The sequence below is a fragment of the Macadamia integrifolia genome, unplaced genomic scaffold (genome assembly GCF_013358625.1).
Source record: "Macadamia integrifolia cultivar HAES 741 unplaced genomic scaffold, SCU_Mint_v3 scaffold1342, whole genome shotgun sequence".
Classification (NCBI taxonomy): Eukaryota; Viridiplantae; Streptophyta; class Magnoliopsida; order Proteales; family Proteaceae; genus Macadamia; species Macadamia integrifolia.
In genome coordinates, this window is record NW_024868168.1 from 23,014 (window position 1) to 47,107 (window position 24,094).

General features: G+C 37.3%; 1 protein-coding gene across 3 annotated transcripts in view; it reads right to left on the reverse strand.

Moving 5' to 3' along the window:
* LOC122063505 (structural maintenance of chromosomes protein 5) overlaps positions 1-24,094 on the reverse strand; it is a 58,789-nt gene that overhangs the window by 5,488 nt on the left and 29,207 nt on the right. For all 3 annotated transcript variants that reach the window (XR_006135360.1, XM_042627202.1, XM_042627201.1), the window contains exons 10-21: positions 20,993-21,114; positions 20,757-20,901; positions 20,602-20,667; positions 16,158-16,286; positions 15,979-16,077; positions 15,661-15,826; positions 15,432-15,577; positions 15,284-15,347; positions 15,053-15,177; positions 14,820-14,897; positions 9,085-9,157; positions 5,787-5,890 (exon numbers count right to left, since the gene is read on the reverse strand). Coding sequence is in view for 2 of the 3 variants with exons in the window: in XM_042627202.1 (XP_042483136.1) it covers positions 5,787-5,890; positions 9,085-9,157; positions 14,820-14,897; positions 15,053-15,177; positions 15,284-15,347; positions 15,432-15,577; positions 15,661-15,826; positions 15,979-16,077; positions 16,158-16,286; positions 20,602-20,667; positions 20,757-20,901; positions 20,993-21,114 (1,317 nt within the window). In the remaining variant the exon portion in view is untranslated. The remainder of the gene's footprint in view (positions 1-5,786; positions 5,891-9,084; positions 9,158-14,819; positions 14,898-15,052; positions 15,178-15,283; positions 15,348-15,431; positions 15,578-15,660; positions 15,827-15,978; positions 16,078-16,157; positions 16,287-20,601; positions 20,668-20,756; positions 20,902-20,992; positions 21,115-24,094) is intronic.

The window sequence follows — 24,094 nt, forward strand, 5'->3', positions numbered from 1 at the left end:
GGGGGTAAGTAAAATAAATTTTATTGAAAACTGAAAAATATAAAGATAGAAAAAAAACCTTGGAAAGGTGGCAAAACAATAATTACCCACCCTTACAATGGAATACCACTCCTATAAGTCCATAACCCAAGATGAACTACTCCCTATCTGGCTAATTCATTAGCCAATTCATTGATAGTCCGATTAGACCTATGATTCCATTAAAAGAGTGATGCAAATTCTTCACCAAACTACGCTTGTTTATTAGGAATAAGCCTAGGGTTGGGTTCCATACATTTTGGGCCTTGGATCCCATGTGTTTTGACTGTAATAAGCCACTTTCACAGGCCTAAAAGAGGGGCTTTAAGGTTGCATATGGCATTACTAGTTTGTTTCCTTTTTAGTTGGGTTTGATTTGAGTTATATTTGTTTCCTTAGAAGTCAAGTTATTAGTTGAGTCAAGTCATTACTAGTTAGTTTCCTTTTTCAACTAGTTTCTAATTTCAGTTTTCAGTAAGTATTGTATTAGGAGACTAAATTAAGGTTTCCTTTTGAGGAACCTTCTATTTTGTAATTCCCTCCCCCACCAACATTATAAATAAAGAAGAGGAGGCTCCTAAAGCTAAAAACAACTTTGATAAAAAAAAATTAATGGTTGCTGCTATTGTCTTCTCCATGAAGAGTTGTCTTGTGTTTGATCAAGGCTGATGGAATTGGTGTTTGATCCAATCATAGTTATTAAGGCGTCGCCTTAGTAGCTCCTAGGCGCTAATGCGTTTTATGGGGGTTAAGGCGTTTGTCGCCTTATTGGTAATGCAAGGTTTTATTTATTTTTTAATTATTTTATTTTATATTCCATTTCTATGTTTTCTTGGCTTGTGAACAAAAGACTTGTACACTGCGTCACATCGAATCACATAAAAGGAAATAAAAAATTGAAAGGAACCCTCATAGTATCACACGCCTTGGCTTAGGGTTGAAAATGAAACGCTTGGCAGCAGCAATTATCTCAATCGATTCTGGCTCTGACAACATTTTTCCGGCTAAAATGGCTAGGCTGGCTTTTACTAGTGGTGGCTAGTGGCTTTAGCTGCTATTGCCGCTGTTGCTTCTGTTGCAAGTCTATGATTCAAGTAAATTGTACATTTGTTGATATAAGTTGTAGTTTTGTGATTACATGACTATGTACTCCTCGTATCAAAAGCAAGCACTTTGACAAGCCAAATCCAATGGCTCTTCTAGTTGATTAGGAACTAATATCCACTCTGCTTTGTAGTTTTGCTTCCACGTTGATTCTTCTATATTCTTTATTCTTTCTTCCAATTGCATGATATGTGAAAATGTTTGAATTCTTCTATATATTGATTGAGATTGCTATTGCTATAATAATCTGTTAGTGTATATTGATTGAAATTGCTGTTACTGTAATGGTATGAATCTTGCATTGGTATGAATCTCTAATCTTATTTAGCTTATAAGTAGAATAAAATAATTTTTAAGTATGCTATTTGTGCCAAATAAAATGGTCATATTAAAAAGCAACAATAGAACGCTTTATCCGATAAGGCGATGTCTTATGCCCGCCCTATCGCCAAAGCGCTCCGAAAGACCCACAAACGCCTCGGTTGCCTCACCGCCTTAATAATTATGGATCCAATTGACTCTCTGCGGTGTGAATCCCCGAGAGATTCTCCTTCTTCAAGCTATCTTCTTCTTCTTCTTCTCTCAACCATCCAAGGATTTACATCAGTTCGAGCACTACAGGTAGTTGAATCTATTCCCTCCCTCAATTCTGCCCAGAAATTCAGAAGCTTCTATTTTGATTGCTGGTTACCTGAAGCAGTTTCAGCCATCAGAATTGGCTGAAACTTGGATCGAGTCACCCTCCCATCTGGACCATCAATCAACCAAAAGATCTGGTCATTCTGACCTGCTATTAGTGAGATAAAATCTTCCCAAAAACCCTGTTTTATTGATATGTTCTGTCCAGGACAGAAATCGGTAACCCTGTTTTATTGATCTGTTCTGTCCAGGACAGAAATCGGTAGAGCTGTTAATGATCATATGGTTTCTCTTGATATTGACCTATGAAATTATGAAGAAACAAGCCTAATACATCCTCTGTTAAGTCCCTAATGCCAGGTGTTAAGTCCCTAATGTCAGGTTCCTAAATTGATCAGAAAAGAACTTCCTGCAGAGATCGATTGGCTGCACTTTTTTTCTATTTGGCCTACTTTTCTAAGTCTGACTTATTGTGGACTGTTTATGGTTGTTCTTTGACAAGTACCCTGCAGTTTGGGATTAGGTTGGCCTTTGCCAATCCTAGTTCTACATTAAAGAGTAGTTCAAACTAAAGGCAAGCCCAATCAGCCTAGTGAGGGTAGTACATCTCTAAAACTTCTCTGAGGATTAGTCAACCAAGAAATAACATATTAGATATCTAATTCCACAGCCACTCTATCAAAATGCTACAGACAAAGTTCAAACCATTTTTAATGACACAGATTTGGCTCAAGTGGAGTCCCCATCCTCAAAAGAACCAGAAAAACTTGTGTTTCCCACTACTTTCCCATTGAGTTTCAAATTTCCGAACATATTTGTATGAATATACTAAAGATCTAATATATGTACGAGTATAGATTGTCAACTGCCACAAGACGATCATTCGTTTGTTGCATGAACAAGTAAAACCCAAGTTTTAGAGATACCAATGGCCTTCTGTGCCCAAAAGACATTATATGGGTTACATGTTACCTCAAAACCATGCATGCTATTAAAGGAAATTAGTTATCCTACAATTAATGCAATGGAAGTAGAGGGCAAAGGTAACAAATACATGCAATGATACCAGGAAAAATGACCATTACATCACTGATAAAGAAGATACAGACTTGATTTAACCAAGACTTATCCCAGCTACATGGCCATGGCTACACATATCCAGTGGAAGCTTGGGGTCAACTAAGGACCACATCAATTGTTAACTTGGACACACCCATGACAGTTTACACAAATTCAATCCATCTAATGTCAGCCTATGGATGAAAATATATCGCACACAGAAAAAAGCAACGTTCAATCTTTTAACACTAAGAAACTGACATGGTACAATGAATTCAATGGGAGCTCTTTCCTCAAAATCGACGCCAACTAGGGGTTCTTTTTTAATAAGGCAATTGAGCTTTGTTTCTTCCTCACGGACAGAGTACTGCTCCTTAAGTTTCTGTCAGAACAAACACCAACGTATACGAAGAAAATAAACGCAAATTCGCGCAACACAGAGATTCAACGAGGTTCACACACCAATATGGTTTGCTACGTCCTCGGGTGAATAAAAAGATGATTCACCATGTTTGAAGAAAAAAATTACAGTAGAGATTCTCTCAAGAGCACCCAAATCATAGAAAGAAAACTCGCCCAGAAACCCTAACACGAAAAATCCCAAATTTTCACTACTTGCCCAACCCCTCTGCTACCATCATAGATCTCAGGAAAAAAAAAATTCCCATTCAGATTGCCACCAAAATATGTTGGAGCTAGTCATTCTTCAAAATGGGTCAAGAATTCAAGGCAAACATAACAGTTTCTTCTTGCCACATAATGATGGACAATGCACTGTTGTTGTGGCCAGAAAACGCTTTTTTTTGTTTAGCTTCATCGACACAAGCCATGACTGAAGAAACTCATCAGTTTCGGCACACAACCACCACAGCTTGCAACATGATATTCTCCTATAGCATAGCCAAGCTCCTGTTAGGTAGCTGAAGACTAAAACGGAAGACATGAGAAGGCATATTTCATTAAAGTTTAAAACATTTGGCCTAGGTTTGGCTGTAATAACAAATAATTCAGTTAAAGGTTCTCGAAAGAATCAGGAGCCAAAAACTGCAAATAGTTCAGGTTTAATGATTGATAGAACCAATATAGGACCAGCATGGAAGATGGTAGGAGAAATTATATAACTCTCAAACAAGTGATCAAAATATTTTGTAATCCTTGTCAATTGTACAGTCTAATATTCCTGTCAATAGGTATTGAAAATCTTGAAAATCAGAAGTCAAGAAGAGTTGAAACCCAGGTATATTAAATTTCAAGCCACGAGTGAGAATTGAGAAACACTGCGGAAATTGACTATCTAAAGAATAAATCCGGAATGACTTGATTAGATCACAGATGTTCAATTTAGCAAATCAGAAGTAGTAATCAACTAGTAGAAGAAACTAAATGGTAGAAAGTATTAGCAGATCAATGGAAGAGTAAGGAGGAGAATTAGAGATCAATAGCAGCAGTCAAACCAAGAAGAATAAACCCCAAGGGGGTAGCCAAGTTGGCAAGGGACCTTCGCCTCAGGAAGCGTGTGGTTCTGAGTTCGACTCCACTTACCTCCTTGGGGCCACTCCCACAGGGGTGTTTAGTGCTCTTCAATGCTTTCAGTGAAAGTTGAATGGTTCTAATTCAACCCCGGTATGACCTAGTCCATGCAGTTGTGGGGTCAGTATGGGCCCGCGGGACTACTCAGGCCGAAGGCCTGCATGTCTGTCATTAGCAAGAAAAAAAAAAAAAAAAGAAGATCAAGAAGCATAAGATGTGGAGGAAATACCACACCTAATAAGGAGGATACCAATCCCATATGCGCAGCTCAACAGTTTCAGAACTCTTGAAAAATCTCAATTTAAGGAAGGTATACATGTATATAACTTTTTTAATTTCTCGAACTGACTCATAAAGGAATCCTAACGACTCTCACACTAACTAGACTTAATACATTCAAAACAGAATTCCCAAAAGGTATCAAGTATCCTAATCTAACTCTAAACACTTATTTTAACAACTAATCCCAAATACTAACTCCATCCCCACTTGATGGACTAACAAATAACCATAAACAAGTGGCTCAAGGTTGGTCCATCCATGGCCCAAAATAAAGTCCTCCTAGGCCCAATTGGGCATTCTTGACTACATCATCTATTAATGTGCATATACAATGCAAATATCATCATATGTTAATAATATTTTTAAAAAGAATAAAAACTAATAATAATATCTTTAATTAGTACAATGTTAATATAATATTATTAATAATGGATATGCTGTATTTACTTGGGGTAAATTTATAATATTCCTTGCATTGAAGGCCCTAAAGAGAGGCTTATCTTAACATCCCAGATATCCAGATATTGCCACGTGGCAGATTCTTTGGCCTTGAGTTTTGCAGACATTTTTCCCAGGCATTGTCAGGTAAGAAGTGCTCTCTTACTTGAATGTTCAATATGGATTCGGCTTGGCAAAGCCTAACTCTAAATCCAGCATGAACTCAGTCGACAGATTTCAGGCCCCCAAAATGATTACAATTAAGAATACCCAATTCCTCTTACCTTTTCCTTCTTGCTGTTCTAATAAGAAACAGAAAACAACACAAACACCCCCCCCAAAAAAAAAAATTTAATTAAATAATTAAATAACAACAGGACAAAGTACACCAACAACCAAAAACGAACCCATCCCCAGGAAGAGAGCTTCAAAAAAGCATGGCCTCATGTTCCCAGAAGAAAATCCCTGTTGGTACCAGATGGTTCAAACTTCTCCATTCCTATCCCTAATTAAAAAGAAAGCCCCTCAAAGAATAAGCATGTACATGTAGCTTCTACCACCCGGCCTTCCTTAACAAGTCCAAAGCCAATTAGCCTACTGTTATTTTATTTCTCTATAAAAACATAATGATTCACAGATATTTAAATATTGCAATCTTACATATAAGTGAAAAATATTAGCATATTTAAAACTCCATAAAGAAACTAAAACTAAACCTTGAGAAATTCCTGCTCAAGTTCTGGAGTAATCACAGCAATTGATTCAGCTTCTCTCTTCAGAGCTACCAACTCCCGCCTGTGATTTTCTAACTCCTCTTTGCCTATCATGATAACCAAAAATCACAAAGAGAAAAAACAATTAAAATAATACAATCCTTGACACCTACACCAATATTGAGATGTTGAACCATAAATGCATCAGGTCAAATCACATTTTGGAAAAAGAAAATACAGTATACAAGAAGGAAAAGATAAGTAGAGGCATCTACAACCATACTTTAATGGTTCACATGATCAAGGTTCAAAGGAAAAAAAATTATTTCAAGTCAACAAATTTCAGAGGAAATAAAAAGAGAAATCTCTAAAAAATTACAAAAAACAAAAATTTAATTCTACTTCTTGGATTCCACTAAACAACATCCAAACCAAGGACCCCCTAAAAAAAGATACAAACAAAAGACAATAGTGAAATGCAGGTTTATTCATAACTAGATAATTAACACACACACACACCAAAAAAAAGGACCCAGAACAGTAGAAAAGGAAATAATAACTACAATCTCACAATGGAAATGAAGGGCCTCAACACAATCAAGGTCTACAAACCCCCTGCTGAGAAAGGGTTCACCATGGAGACCAAGGGTCTAGTGTAACAAATAATATGTGAAAATCTCCAAGGAAGAAGACTCTCACGTGATTGTGAACACCCATATTTTATAGCAGATCCAACCTAAACGCATAGGAATAGAATCTCCATCCTTGAAAATTGGACCCAAATAGATACAAATGATACTAGTCCAGATTACACAGTTACACCACCAAGGCCAGATGAGCCTGGATAACCAAAGAACAGCCATCAAAGTTCAGATTCACAAATCCCTCTGGAGAGGGAGAATACAACTCAAACACCTTCTCCCTAGAATTATTGGAAGGAATAACATACTCCCACTCTTTGAAGAGATACACTGAAGGAAGATCTCTATAAGAGTTGGTCCACCATCACCTAATGACATCCCTAACTATATTTGTCTGACCAGTATCCTTTCCAAGAAGAAAATGACCATCGGAAGTCTGAATTACACTCCTCCCATTAGTAACCACAACACTGCCAACAGTGTGGCTCACTGGCTCTCTACAGACCCTCCCTAGACCAACCATAGAACCAAAACCACATCACACGTTCACACCTCCTCCACATTACATCTTTAAGATATATGTAATCCATCTGAAAACCTGACAAGAGGTATACTAAACCTTCTTGGAAAAGTGTAGTCAAAAAACAGGTGATTGACGGATTTACCATTAGCATTAGATAACACATGTTGGAAGAGAGGAACCACAGTACCTTAACTGACACCCTCTTATGAGAAATTTCCCATCCTAGAGCTTATATTTAAAATGAACATGCTGTTCACAAAGAACCTTATGTGGAAACAGGACACAAGGATTCAAATTCCCGATATTAAACATGTTATAAAAGGCTAAAACATAAGATTTAGAAGCGAAAATGCTAGCCAATGTAAGAATTTTTCTTCTCCTTTCCCTTTTTAATGTCTAACAAACATTCCATTAAGCATAGGTTAGCTACAAAATTCAGGTATACTATCCAAGCAGAAGTTTAATCTTAGAATGAGAAAGAAAAAAAAAATTACAACAGAGAAAAAGAAAACTAAATTCAGATTGTCAGGTCACGAACGCAGGCGCATTTATGGGAAGTCATATCACCAAATTATCCCTGCCTGTCATTCGCGGTAATTTGAATTATTAGTACAATTGGTATTCTGACAAGAACCAAGAGATCCTGCTCAGATTATATGAAGTCCTGTTAAAGTGCCTAGGTACGATGTATCTAGTATATGAACCATCAATGGTTGCAACAGACAGCTAGTTCAGCAATTAGTTCAGCAAGTATTTGGGTTTCTCACCACCAGAACCCTAAATCTCAGCCTAGAATGTTCTCAAAGACTGACTAGTCTAAGTAGGATTCCAACCCTTCATTCTCTCAAATCATAGTATTAAATCTTACATAAGCTGGAAGAGGACTTGACCAAACTTTCACTGGAGACAAGATTGGAGTTTTTGCCAATCAAGAAACTTAAAGACACTGTTTTACTCCTTTGAGCCAGAGAAAGGCTTCTCTCTCCTTTCACTATTTGCGTACTCAATTTATTGTGGTATCCCTGGAATTTGATTCCTAATATGTCCACTTGCTTGTCAACAAAAGGGCATTTGGCGTCCTGTGAATTTCAGATAAAGCACATGCCATTGAGATATGAACATGTTGCCATTAAATTCAAGAATTTCATCTATTTTTTACAACACGGAAAAACCAGCTGAACTAAGAACCAGATTCCCATGAATTTTGGTTTAGTTCCAAACCAGGACAAAAAAATATAGAACAAACCCAGAATTAATCCACCACAAATTGACACCATATGAAGAAATTGGCCATAACTATACTTTAAAAATAAAAGAGGGGGGGAGGGGAAAGTGGCAGTAATCAGTGCACGAGGGTCCTGCCATTGACTGGGATGGGTCCTAATGTACGCAGCCTTACCCCTTCTTAACAGAAAGGCTGTTTCCTAATGCAAACCCGCGACTACTAGGTCGCTAAAGAGCAACCTTACCATTGCGCCGAGGTCCGCCCTCTCCATAACTATCCTAAAACAGACTGGAATTGCAAGATCTTTCCTAGAAGGATAACTGCATATGCCTTCCAAAAGCACCAAAATCACACGAAACAGATATTTTTTTACTTCTAGAAAACTTTTAAGATAAGTTTCAGGGAAAAAAAAACCCATAGAACTACGGTGCCATTTTATTCTTCCCTCCATGCTTGTGCATCTCGACTTCTGTAAAAGAAGAGAAAGTATTGGACATGCCCCTATATCACCTTCCTTAGATTCTAGGCCATTTCTTAGCCTAAAGTAAGTTTTTCCTTGCTAGTACTATACTTTCAGCCATCTCTATATCATCTCTCACTTAGCTTCTCATTGTACATTTGGCACTGCATAACAAGTGACAAAAAAGCTATGCTTATTCTACTACAAAGAAATTTTTTTAAATATAAAAACTCTATCAAATCAAGTCAAACAAACAAATTATTGCAGGCTACTAATTTCCAATGTCCCTTTTTTTCCATTTTTCTGAAGGTGCATATTGACTATGCAATGTGTATTCAATCATTGATAACCATAAAAATCAACATTTGGCAAGCATGAAAAGTAATAATGCAACTTTAATCCCACCCCCCCCCCCCAAAAAAAAAGCACTTCACATTCAAATATCCACTTACAGATGTTATAGTGCTGTGATGCTTGCTGAGCAAACTTTTCTTTCTGCTTGAAATCAATTTCCAATTCCCTAATCTAAAACATTTTCCAAGCACAAAGTTAAAGATCATGAAATTGAAAAGGTAATGCCTTGGAAGTTACAGCATCATGTATTTATGAAGAATAAAAACACAATTCAAAATAATCCAAGATATGGATGGAAGATCTCAAAGGGAGTTCACGTTAGTGTTTCTCCTCAAAATAAAGAGCAATTTCAAAAAATTCTTTCAGAGACCAGGTGACTGTTCTTTCAAACGCAACAGCAACTAATGATGCAGGCAAATGACAGAAATGGGCTTAATTTGCTCAAACCCTTGTTTTTAGCTCTGTTTTTTTGCTATGATTGAGTATATTAGGGAAAAAAAACTGAATCACTGCATTAAACTTGATTTATTGAATGGATTTGAGTTGCAAATTGTGAATTTTCCCAGAAAACCAAAATGGGTTCTACATGTGGAAATATTCGATTTCTTGCCAAATATGGTTGATATTGTGCTGGGAAATTTATGTTAGTGTCAAAGAGCAGATATATGAACATGTATCGTTGCAGTAATTTTCCTGTTTTTTAGTTTTTTTCCTATTTTCGGAAATTAAAATAATGAAAAGAATTATATATAATTAATTAGATGCAATACCAACCTTGATTGATCCCTTTTCTCAATTTTATGTATTATGCAAAATTTTTATATTTTCTGAAAAATTAAAAAAATATGGAAAAAGTGAAAAATAAATTATGGATTACCAATAACAATTGGTTCAATGTATTTTAAGAATTATATGTGATGAACGAAATGCAATATGGACTCATGTTGCCCCATTTTTTATGATTTTTCTATATGCTTTTTTTTTTTTTTTTTTTTTGAAGAGGGGGGGGTTCTATTTATAGATGTGGTTATGTTTGCTATTTAGGAAGATGCCATGACAGGAAAAAGACATTGGTTGGAGCTATTGGCAGAAAATAGGGAACATGATTGCAAACAAGATGCAACTTCAGTTATACTACCTATTATGGAGATGGAGTAACTAGGCAAAAGCAACACATGGCAGGAGGATATTCAAATGTGCCCAAGTGTACCAAATGCCCTATAGAGTTACGTTAGGCAATGCAAAATATACTAAGGCAGCTAAAGAGAAATCCAAGAAGGTGAAGGAAGATGAGTAAAAGTCTAGAAAAAAATTGATGGAGGGTTTTGATGACTATGAAATATAGGAGATAGAAGCTCAAGAGGAACTGGACTTCGCGAAAGCAATTCATGCATCACGCCACAAAGCAAGGATGCAAGCTTGGAATAGGGAGCAGTTGAGAAGAACTCAATCTTTTCAACCACAATTACAGAGTTCTAATGAAGACCCCATAAACAGACAAGGATGAGCAAAGGTAAGGAGCCTAGGAAACCCAAGAATACAGTAAGTGTACCGGACCTACCTGGGAGATCTGTAAGGTGTCCCCACTAAGAATATGGCAAATACCAGGGGGTTTAAGAGAACAATGAGGGTGTAGAAACTTTAGTCCCACATCGCCTAGGGGGAGACTAATGGGCTAGTTAATAACCTCTAGCCTCCTCAATATGGCACAACGCATTTTAAAGCCTTGAGGCCCATGGCCAAAGAGGACAATATTGTACCAAGGTTAATGGGGTCGGAGCATTACAAAACCAATTGGGGTTATTAGAACATCCAGCATCCAAGAAATGTTTGACTGGTTTGGTAGAGGTAAGAGGAAGAAAAGCCCAAACAATTGTGGTTCCGTACCTTAATGATATTGTGGGAGAGGTTAATGGGCATATCGAGGGTTTAAGGAGAAGTGGCCCTAGTATGGACTATGGAGTAGCCATCAAGTGTGATTGGTGGAGTGGGCCGATGAGATTGTTCATCATCACCTTCCTTATCTTCTATGATGCTGGACGATCTTCCATGAGTCCATTAACACATCTAGTGAGATCAAGGATGCAACATATTTGAATAGGTTAATGGATGAGGTTGGGGAGATTGGGGAAGAGAATGTTTTCCAGATAGTGATTGACAAATACGGAAAATAACAACAAGGACAAATAGATCCTTATGCCAAGAGGAGGCACTTATTCTAGACATTGCAGTACATTGTATCGATATGATGTACAAGGGGACATATGCCTAAGGTCCAGAATTTGGTTGATGGTGCAAAAAAAATCACTAATTTCACCTACAACCAGAGTTGGGTCTTGGCATTGTTGAGGAGGCACACGAGAAGGGATTTGGTTAGGCCCAATAGACATGATTTGCCAAAAAAATATATTACAGTTGATAGCCTCCATTCCCCGAAGGATGTTCTACTACAAATGTCTACCTCTGCAGATTGGTAGAATAATTCTTATGTCAGGTCAAAAGATTTGGTGATATATTAAAAACCTTGTCACATCCATAGTTTTCACGGGCCTCACGGTGCCAAGGCAAACCAAGGCGTTGGAGGGCTGTCTAAGTGCTTAGGAGACAAGTCGCCCGCCTTAAGCGAACAAGACACCTAAGACGACCAAGTGTTATTTTTAATTTTCCCTCTTTTCTAACATTATATGCTACATATAATTGTCATCATAAAAAATCAACATAAAGCCACATCAAATAATCAAAAATAAACATGAAGTCACATTAAGTCATAAAAAATCAACATTTAGAGAAATGCTCATGTTATATAATAAGTTTGGCTAGTCAAATGAATTGTAAGAACAAAGTTATGTTTTGGTCAAACTTATATTTAAAGTGCGCAAATATTGTTATAATCTCCTGAATGTATATTTGATGGACATTAAAAAAATATTATTTGCCCCGGACTTCTTTTTTTTTTTTTAATAATGTTTTGCCATGATAAGATTTATAAAATTTTCAGAATTGAGAAAAAACTCAGCATTTGAAAGTTGAAAATCACCCCTACAACAAAAAATCGAGTCTTTGTTTGACTTTTTATACTTTGGAATTTGCTTTTTAAACTATTTTATGGATTCAAATAGAGGGTATTTGCTTATTTATGAATATCTAAGAAAACTTAAATGATATTTGGCACAAATAAGTGTCAAAACATAAGGTGACATGCAACGCAACAAGATGACAATGGCCTAGGCCCCAAGCAAACCGCATGGATGCCATGGCGGCACCTTGACCACTATGGTCACGTCCTCCAAGGTTAGGAAAAAGGTCAGCAGACTTATAACATTATTATGTCACTTTTTCATCTTCTTAGAGTGGTTGATGGGGAAAATGAGCAAACCATAAGAAAGATAGTGGACATCATGGCGGTAGTGAAGAGGAGGATATATGATCCCACCCAAACAGGAAGCAAGAAGTCTTTTAAGCTTATAAAAGACCGATGGGAAAGAGTATTACTTCAAGACAATCATTTAGCAGGTAATGTTATAATTCATTTTGAGTTTGTAACTTCAGTTTTTTATTTAATTACTTAGTAATTAGATCCCAGTATCAATTACAAACCTTGAGCAGCATATTATTTGAATTTGGATACTCAATATAACAACCGTATAGGCATGACTGAATTTAGTGGAAGCCCCATGTAGAGTTATCAATAGATTGGAGCCAAATACCACAAAGGTCACAATTGCCATTGATGAGGTAAGTAGTACATTGTTTAATGTATAATAAATGGAAAAATAGATTGTGCAAAAGACTGTTTAAGTGGCTAGCTGATGTTTTAACATCTCTAGCCGAAGTACTTTCAAGAGGGTTTGATGGAAGGCCTTAGGGAAGAAGGAGAAAATCAAAGTAACAAGGGGGAGAAAGGGAATCACACACCCACACAGAGCACAAATCCAACCAATTCTCATTCAATAATTAAATTAGTCTAACTTGTCCATTGGTTACAGCCAATATAATTAAAGTACATTTGCATTGATACACACCAAACCCTGCAACTGCCTTAACCAGGCCAAACGAAACAGGTTGTACTTGAAGATGAAATATCCTAAGTTTGATAAAGAAAGGGATGGCAAAAAAATCAACCTGATTGACATTAACCATATCCTTGACAAAGATTATCAATGTAGAGCATGGATAGAGGACATTGATAAGGTGTTGGCGATAGATCAGGTGACTGAGGACTACCAAACAACCGCACCTGATCCAGTTGTGTTAGACAAATAGATGAAGATAAAACACAACCACCATCACAAAAATAAGCATTAACTCTGATGATGGTGACGATGTGATGGTGGTGGTGGTGATGATGTGATGTTGGTGGTAGTGGTGATGGCAGCGATGATGGTGGTGTTGGTGGCAGTGGTGGTAGTGGTGGTGGTGGTGGTGATGGTGGTGGTGCTTCACAATATTATGTTGGATTGCAGTTCACATGTGAGGAAGGATACACCTGGGTAACCCAAGATGAGGATCATGGTGCTTGCCAAAAGCCAGGGGCTTACAATCAGAAGGGCAAGTGTGGCTTCGAACCACATGACAATGATGTCCTTATGAAGGGCAAGGAGTTGTTGAGCATGAGTTCGGGTCATACTGGTGCTTCTTCAAGCCATGCCGCCATGGACAGTTTGCTTCTTCGGGTCTTTCTTCACTCAATGGACATGGGGCTTTTTCAGGGTATGGGAGCTATAGATATGGTCATGCACAACCATAACTGATTACTATACTGACATTGGCCAATCCAAAGCAGTACACATGATTCTACTATGAGTTGGAGATGCATTACCATCACTACTTTGATTGTGTATGTTCATTCTATGCACAATATCATCTTGGTTGCTCTTGTGACGACCTAAGAATATGACAAGTACCAGACCCGCCTGGGAGATCGGTGAGATGTCCCCACCAAGAATACGGCAAGTACCAGGAGAGATTCCTGGACTAGTTAATAACCTCTAGGCTCTTTAACATGGCACAACGCGTTTTAAAGCCTTGAGGCCCATAGGCCAAAGAGGACAATATTGTGCAAGGTTAATGGGGCTGGGGCATTACAGCTTTATTGCCTCGAAACACTTCCACCTTTGAGACTGAAAGATCCAAAACTTTTTTATGGTATCAGACAATAAGTACATTTAAGAAACCTCATCCTTTATATATAATCAACTAAATGCACTTGTATCATCGTACTTTGTTCTCCTTTTTAGTTTTTTGTACATGATATATTTTCATATTGCTTATTTATAGTGTTTTATGCTTCAAAAGTATATTTTGCATGTATCCATAGCATTCCCATACGTATCTCTAGCATGTATTTAGACAATACGTCTTTTAAAATCACCCTCCGATATGATGCCTGATACTGAAACTTAAAATCTTGACACCAACAACCGAAGAAGAGAAGAAGAAGAAGAAAACAACCTTTAAGGAGACAAGCAAGATTCAAGTAAATGAGTAGGAGAAGCGAAAACTTACAACAAAAAGATCAGATATAGAGATACCAAGGAGAATGAAGCAAGGCAACTCTTGTAGATTAGGAAGAAAACATAGTGAGTTCACACCACAAAAGGAGAAACATGACTTTCATCGTATCCAAGGATGTAGGAAATAAAGTGTGCAAAAAATTTAGCTATGACATTACTAATGAGATAAGGAAATCCTAAAGAAACAACTCTTTGCAGCCTCCTCTACAAGAAACTCTATCCCAAAAGTCAAAATAACTTGCTGTAGAATGTGTAAACTTTTAAAAATAAGAAGAAACATGATCTTCCCTAACAATGACAAACACAACTCAACAGAATACCTTTGTCTCAAGCTCAATGGATGCCATGTGCTTTATGGTGTAGCTCCATTTGTGGGAAGCAGCTTCAATAAGTGATTTCTGGCAACCAAATAATAACAGCATATACAGTCAACTAATAAGAACGTCTACTGCAGAAAATTTCTCCACTTCAACAAACACATCATATTAATTAACTAAATCCGTACAAGCACACATAAAATTAGATAGAATCCCTGATCCAACTGCAAACTCACTTTAAGATCAACGGTGATTCGGAACCTCCGCAGGTTTAATTGAGCAGCTTCATCAACTAGCTTTTTTGTAATTGTATCCACATCGTCCCCCTCCTCTAGAGACGTTATTTTCCTTTTTCTTTGTGCTGGAACTCATCAGCAAGTAAATGTATTAAAAGAAAATGTATTGGATTTCCAACACTGATAATACAAAACAAGTTAGAGGCTCAATAAGCACTTGTAGACACCTACCAATACGGCTCTCCAAGTCACGCCGCTTTTTATTATCATGCTGATTAGAGTGAATAAGTTCTTCCTACAAATGAAATGAATGTAATACTCAGTACTTAGGTACTCTTAACATACAGAAGAGTCATTATTCATTTTGATTTACACATACACGCTGCTTATAAAGTTCAGCAGCATCATCCTCCAGATATCTAAATTCATCCCGAAGTGTTTTACGACTTTCTTCTAGAGTAGCAATGATCTCTTCCAGCTCCTTTTTCTTGGACCTACACTTCTCAATTTCCCCAACATCCGCACCTGAAAAAGATGGACGCATAACAATAAGCACATATGTGTGGATTACAAATGTATGTGGAAGCAAAACGTTACCAGAAACATACTAGATTGAAACAAACGTGAAACAGGCACATGCTCAACACTTGCTGAAACATGGCCACCATATCTAGAGCGAATCCACCGATAGTGATTTTCAGGAGTCCAAAGATCAAAAATTCCAAGCCGTTGCACTTCATTGGCCTTTCTATCAGTTTCCTTGGTCCCAACAAACTGTGGAAATATAGATTTTGAAAATAAAGAAGCTGTAACTTTGAAAACACATCTACAAAACTCCAGTCATCTTGGAATAGATCTCAAAGACTGCCCAAGTGTACCAGACATACAGAACTAAATTACATTATGAGTTAAAAGAGTAAACATACTGCATGTTCCAGCCCACTGAGACTAATCAAGACCTCTTTCACAGCATTAGGAGCATCAAAAACTTGGTCAAGTCTGCAGTAGATGCCAAGCTTACGCATCTGCCAAACAAAAATGTAAATCAAAGTAGAAGTATAAATATAATGTTTCACAACCAAGTTATCTACTACATGATAAATACCTCCTCAGAAACTGCTAATGGAACTTTATTACTGCGCTCAGCCTGCTCATAATTTATAACAGCAACATCAAATTTTGTCAAGTTTCTGACCAAGATGTCCCGATCAGCAGAATCCTGAGTTATGAAGGCCTGCCAATCAGAAGCATAAGTATTGAAAATGAAAAATGGTACAGATTCGATCAAATTTCCTAATTTACAAAAGAATGTATAATTTATATTAAAAAAAAAAAAAAAAAACCAACCCTACAACCAGGTTAATATTTGCTAACATACTACTGAAAAAATGAAATGAGAAGGGGGGAAACGGTATCAAAGTTTCCTTAGGGTTCTTTTTTTTTTTTTTTTTTTCAATTATAAAAGGACTTGACACAAAATGCATTTCCATGCTCATTGGTTTTAATTTCAAAATCAAGAAAAATGAGAACTTTGTTAGTCGATGCTATGGCTATACCAATTGGAGTAAAATTACTTGTGTATTTTTCCTTCTGCAAACTTTGCCTTTGGCAGATTCAAAATGTCCTCATAATGATGCTCTCAACAGTCAATTTCCCTTCACTTTGTCAACCAAGAAACATGAGTCATGGACTCTGAGTTCTCATTTGATGTATCGGGCAGTTGAATAAAACGAGCACCTCAAAAAAATATAGCAAACAGATGCATTTTTTTTTCCCGCTCAGCAACAACAATATATTATCCAGTTGGGATTCCTAGGGAGCTCAGATGCCCATGATAAAGCAACAGGAGTACTGGGTCCCATATTTGGCTGCTAAATGTAAGTTTGGTGAGAACCTGATTTATAGGTTAAAAGAGATCAGAACTAGGAAGATTGGCATAAAGTGACCAAATATTTTTACTCCATACACCTTCAGCTGGGGATAAGAAGAACAAAATGGTTTTATTAATTATATTACCATATTTTTCCCCCAATCAGTCAGGGATAAGAAGAGCAAACTGATTCTATTAATTATATCACCATATAGATGTATATGAAAATGAGATGAGCAATTCCCAGAAAAGAACATTCACAAAAAGGACTCAAATTTTCATATCTGCCTCAACCCCATAGCATCAGACTCCCAGCTTTGCTGCAATTGGGCTGCATCAATATTAAGTAGGCAACAGCCAAAGAGAAATTAACCAATGTCCGTGCACATAATCTGATTGTGTCAGGTGGATTAAAAGAATGTTCCTGTTTTTTACTTTCCAAACACTTCCAAAAAAAGAAAGAAAGCATATATGACAATTTTTGCACTTCATTTCTCTCACTCCAAAGGGATCCAGTTGCAAATATGTGCATCACAATCCCAAGCATCTTCAACCAATAGAATTCAGGCACGAGCTCTGCCATTGCTACCTTCTTGTACTTGATGCCATTTTTTAAGTAACCGAGCTCTAATTTCTTTCGTCAGCAACTCTTTTGCTATATAAGGATGTAAAGCTTCACTAGGAGAAAAAAGGATTCAATGAAAATTTGTTTTTCGTGAGAAGTACTAATGTGAACCCATAAGGAGTCAATCCCTCCAAATCTTAATAATGCAGACTCGGTTTAAATTTAGGCCAGGTTTTAGTTTTATTTTGGGTTGGGCCATAGTTTTTGGGTTTTATTACTGTAATGAGCTGAAATATAAAGCTTAAAAGTGAGGGTTTTAAGAAATACATGAGAATAATATTATTACAACAACAACAATAAAGCCTTATCCCAACTAAATGGGGTCGGCCAATACATGAGAATAGTATTCTACATTAGTGGGTTCCATAGTTGTCAAGGCATCACCTAGGAGTCCAGGCACCTTGTAGGTGTCACCTTGGGAAACTTGTTGGTGTGTCACCTTGCATACCCCCCATGTTTATGTCCTTAGTTGGTTAGGAGACTAGTTACTAGTCTATGAATTAGTTTAGAAAATCTAAAATTCGTAATTCCTTGGTTGTCCAAGAGTCCTAGTCAGTGTAGTTATAATAATTTATTAGCAGTAATGTTGAACTTTTTTCTGTTTTTCTATAAATAAGCACTGTAACTATCCCCCCCCCAACCCCCCATCGAATTTGATTAACCCTCCCTCCCTCCTTCTCTCTCACATCCTTTTCTCTTTTCTCCCTATCTCAACTATCCTCTCTCCCCTTACTACAGCTGTTACTCTTTCCCCTTCATTTCCTCTTATGTTTTCTAATCGGAAACTCTATCTTGTTCCCTCTTTCCTTTTATAGGTTATTTCAGTTTTCTTATCATCTTTTAAATCAATGGCTGTGCTGCTTGTCTAAAATTTCAGATTACAGCTCAGCTCCTTTTTTTCCCTTCTATTCCTCTCTTTAAACTGTTAAATCAATAACCTTCTCTTCTTCTCTCTAATCTCTTCTATCTACTGGTTTAAAGTCCAAATCCTATTTTTCAGGAAAGGTTTTATTCCCTCCATATCTTCAGTCCACCCAACTGTTCAATCGACAACCTTTTTTATTTTACGATTACTTTTCTTTCATATTATTTCATTTCTGATAATTATCGCTTAAATTCTGAATTATTAGACCTAGATTCAGATCTTGCCATATCAGCCATTAGATTAAAATCCTGAGATCAGATCTGGCCCCTAACTAGTTTTCGGGTCAGGATCTCTCCCATTCCATTTGTGGGCCCATTACCCTGAGACCAATCTGATCCATCAGATCCAATCGATCTCATCAATTTGGTATTAAAGCCAAATTTAAATCCCTTCATTATAAAGGTTGTTAAACACATGCGATTTACTCCTTTCCATGAAAGATGGAAATTATACAATACAAAGAATCTACTTTTATTGATTATAGAGAGTATTATAAAGAAGTCACAAAAGGGTTCCATTGGAAAAGTGAAGCTATAATTGAATGGCACAAAGAACCACTAAAAGTGCACGATCTTCAAGAAAAGGCCACAACCAAGATTGAAGCTGAGCAGTTTATTGATGGTCCAATGGAAGTTGTGGGAGATCGAGACCATTGATCTCCTACTTCCTTCACAAATCTTGTGGATGACGAGGAGGCATGTTCCTGACTTTACTTGTGTGAAGCGTAGGGACATCGTCCAATCAAAACAGATGATCAAGGATGCCAAGCAGGTGACAGTGGTGCTATGACACTAAAAGACTTGAGAACGGGTCTTTTCTAACAAAGAGGGAATAATGCAGGCCCAGATTTAATTTGGGCAAGGTTTTAGTTTTGGTTTGGGTTGGGTCTTAGTTTATGGGTTTTATTATTGTAATGGACTAAAATATGAAGTCCAAAAATGGATTGTTTTAAGTGACACACATTATTTAAAATTTTAGTTCAGTGGATCCCATGGTTGTCTCGTTGATGCTTAAGAGACTAGTTGTTAGTCTATCAGTTAGTTTAGAAAATCTAAAATTCTAGATTCCTTAGCAGTCCAAGAGTCTTAATTAGGAGAGTTTAGATATCATATTTTATTAGTAGTTAAGTTGATCTAGGATTTTTTTTTCTATAAATAAGCAATGTATAGTTTGTAATAACCCCCAATGATTATGGTTAAGGATTGGGTTAGAACCATTTCTTTTTAGTTTATGAGTCTGTTTTTGAGTCTTCTATATAAGTTTGTATGGGGGTACAGCATTGTAAACGAATTTTTACTCAATGAGAAGCTTTGTCTTTGTTTCCTATCGTGGTATGCTCTTCTTTGTGTGAATCCAATCAACACCATGCAGTGGGAAGCCCAGGTGCCGTTGCTCTATGTTTATTTTTCATTAAGGTACTGTACTGCTTTTTTACATTTCTGCAATTCTGTCCACTAAAGCTCCCTGTGATTTCCAATCCTATCTTCACTATGACTCTGGCTTTTGAAGGTGAGTTACATCTCTGATCTAGGTTCTGATTTCAGAATTCTTCACTCGATACTGCTGTATCCATAATCTGTTTTCAGTTTTAAAATCTGCTGTTGTTCCCGAAAGTCCTACCTCAAGTAGGATTGCTCTTAAAGTCCTGAAGTCTGAAATCGACATGGCCTATTTTCTGGTCTGTAGAATCTGAAATTAATGACATCTACTAATATTCTGTTGGTCTATAATATCTGCAATCTCATCATCAACCTGAATTCTATTTTGACAGGTTTACCCCTGTCCTAGTAGTACTAGGAATCCCCCTCAGATTCATCCATTTGTATCAAGCGGAGTTTTTCAGCATAGTTCATAGCCCCTAAAAGAAGAACTCGACCAGGCATATAGCCTGATCAGACCTGCTAATTTGGTTATATTTGTCTTCTTCTAAATCTGGAATTTTGTGCCTTTGTTTTGGTACTGTTTTAATTCCTTGACTCAGTAATTTCAAGTAGTTTGCATATTAGAAAACAAGTTATGGATTCATCAAATACATTTCTGCTTCCAATAAAAATCTTAAAAAATAAAGAATATTTCCTGTTTTTTGGGGTGGGGGTGGGGGTGGGGGCATTGGTATTTGGAGAAAATACCTTCCAGATATATTTAGGCACATGCTCTTCCAAGTAGTTTGCAAATACAGGTTGTCGAACCTTGACCTGATAATGCAATGCCAGTGAAATTATAAAGCACAGTAACCAATGTAAGGATGAATACAAAAGAATAGCCTGCATACAAATAAAAGCACCTCAAGGAGGACAGGACCATAGATCTCCTTGTTTAACTCATGGCGGTGTTCCTGTACCCATTGATAAGCCTGAAATATATAATCAGCTCCAGTATTTTTCAGAGCCTGTAAAAGTTTATTATTTGCACTTTCCATGTCCCTCAGACTGCACACCATGAATAGAAAAGGTGAATGAAAAAACAGAAAAAGTAGAAATCCATATAAAAAAAAAAGTTGTTTAACCTAAAGAATTTGACCTGTTTAGGCACTTCCTCAGTTCCTCTTTCTTCTCATCTAAAGCTTTTTCTTTGCCCAATAAATTCGACCTCTTTTCTTTTTGAGAAGATTCCCGCTCCCAAATTTGATGGCCTAGACTTTTCTATTAACAGGATTTAAGTTAAAAACCTTGCACAAACCAGAAAAATACCCCCTTAATAACAACCAAGTCAAGATAACATGTCTTAAATTCCATCAGAGATATAAAAAGTATTTCCTGATGTAAAGGAAAAATGCTCCCTTGTAAAAGCCATGGTGGCTCAAAAACCGCAATTGTAATGACACAATTAAACATGTAAGTATGCTAACAGCTTATGACAAATACCCCACTGAATTCTAAAGTCTATAGTTTATAAGAAAAAACATTAAAAAATCATTACCCACCTAGCTACTTTCTGAGACACTAAGCAGTTGATATATACTAATGTAAGTGATTTCCAATTAGATATAAACCTGTAGGTTACTAACAGTTGACATCTTTCCTTAAATTATTGGTACATTTAAATCGGAGTTTCAAAAATTCATGTCAACTTTTTCCAAACAACATCCTACACCTCTCATGCATGACCGACTACAATAAACATTCTCAATGGTTATGTCATGTCATGAGGATTCCACACCCTAAAATGCAAGGCATACGACTTGATGCATAAAGCATAAGACCCAGTACACGAGGCTTCCGCCACTACAGGGCTGGAGAGGGTCATAATGTATCCAGCCTTAGCCCCCGTTTTCGCGAAGAGACTATTACCATTACGCCAAGGTCCGCCCTCTAAATGCATGGAGCAACATGGCAATGCAAAATATCATGAGATGTCTAAAAGTTCACATGTGCAAGGAAAAAAAAAAGGAAATACAGGACAAATATGAAAATAAGTAATTTTCAGGGAAATATATAATGAACAAGAAGACATTTTAAAAATCTGAACTATAAATTTTGATGGAATTTGAATAAGACTTGTGTCACATCGACATTGGTCCCTCTTTATTTATAATAATAGGGTTATGAGTACAAAGATAAATGCCCCTATGCACAATACTACCCTTATACCTCATATTACAACCCCCCCCCCCCAAGTTGGTTCTATGATATCATATATGCCCAACTTGAATACAAGAACATGGAAAAGTTTACTACTAAGACCTTTAGTAAAGACATCAGCCAATTGCTATGCAGGCTTCACAAATAGAACACAAATAAGATCTGGCACAAGCTTCTCCTTGATAAAGTAACGATCAATTTCGACATGTTTCGTACAATCATGTTGAACAGGGTTAGGAGCAATACCAATAGCAGACTTTTTGTCATAATAAAGCTTCCTCATAAGAGTGATCAGCACACCAAGATCTTCAAGAAGATTTTTGAGACACAAAAGCTCACAAATTCCTTGGGCCATTGCCCTGAATTCAGCTTCAGCACTTGACATAGCCACCATAGACTACTTGCTACGCCATGTGACTAAGTTCCCACCAACAAACATATTATAACAAGTAGTAGACCTCCAATCGTGGAGAACCAGCCTAATCAGCATCTGTAAAGGCCTCAATCAGAAGATTACCATGTGGAGCAACTAGGATCCCTTTCCCTGGAGAGGACTTTAAGTAGCAGAGAATACAGTGGAATGCATCCAAATGGGAGGAATAGGGAGGAAGCATAAATTGGTTCACCAGACTGACAACAAATGCAATGTCTAGACAGGTGTGGGAGAGATAAATGAGACACCCGACCAGCCGCCACCCCCTTATCAACAGTTCACCAACTTTATTGGAGAAATGAATATTTTCCTCCATAGGAGTGTAACAGGGTTTACATCCTAGCATGCTAACCTCAAACAACAAATCTAGAGTGTACTTTTTGATAGAGGAAAATGCCCTTGGTAGACCGTGCCACTTCTATGGCAAGAGAATAACGAAGTTGTCCCAAGTCATTAATTTCATATTCAGTGCCCAAGAAACTTCTTGAGACGAGAGATCTCCTCGGCATCATTCCCTATGATAACTATGTCATCTACATACACAATGAGAACCGCAATCTTGTAACCACACCTTTTTATAAAGAGAATGTGATCTACATTGCTTTAAGTGTATCCCACATATATCATGGCCTTATGGAAGCTACCGAATCAGGCACGGGGACTTTGTTTAAGACCATACAAAGCTCCCTTGAGCTTATAGACCTTCCTTTTTGTGTAAGACTACCAAACCCAAGTGGGATATCCATGTACACCTCTTCCTCTATCTCTTTATGAAGAAAGGAATTCTTCACATCTAGCCATTGCAACTCCCAACTACGGTTCACAGCACTAGACAGAATAACTTAAATAGTGTTCATCTTTGCCACTAAAGCAAAGGTCTCCTGATAATCTATCCCATACGTCTAAGTAAAGCCTCTGGCTACAAGTATGGCTTTGTAACAATCCATTGTACCATCAGTCTTCTGTTTCACAACAAAGATCCACTTGCACCCAATAGTCTTCTTATGAGGAGGAAGACTCACAAGATCCCATGCACCATTCATCTTAAGCGCCTGCATTTCTTTAACCATAGTAACTTTCCATCTTAGATCAGCCAAAGCTTCCTACCAATTCTGAGGAAGAGACATAGAAGACAACGTAGACACAAAGGTATGATAGGAAGGAGATAAAGAGGAGTAAGAAACAAAGTTGGAAATGGGATGTTGAGAACAAGTTCTAGGTTCTTTACGAACAGCTATAGGTAACTCAAGAGATGGATCATTACCAGAAGGAGCTGATGGATCAAGGGCATGCAACGGTTGGCTGGGTAGAGTTGGTGCAATAGCAATAGTGGGTTGTTGATGCTTATGTTGCTTGCTAAGTATAAAACTTCAAGGGCGACAACACATCCCCATTACCAGGAACCTGAGATGGCTTCTCCCTCCGGGCCACAATTTCCTGAGTAGTATCCACGGCAATGAGAGGAAGAACAATAGGCAGCACATCTTCCACATCTTCTAACTGATCCAACTGCTCCCCCTGTAAAGGGGACAACCCATAACAAGCAACAAACTCATGAAAATCACATCCATGGTCACAAATAAGCAATGGGTGATGGGTCGGTAGATG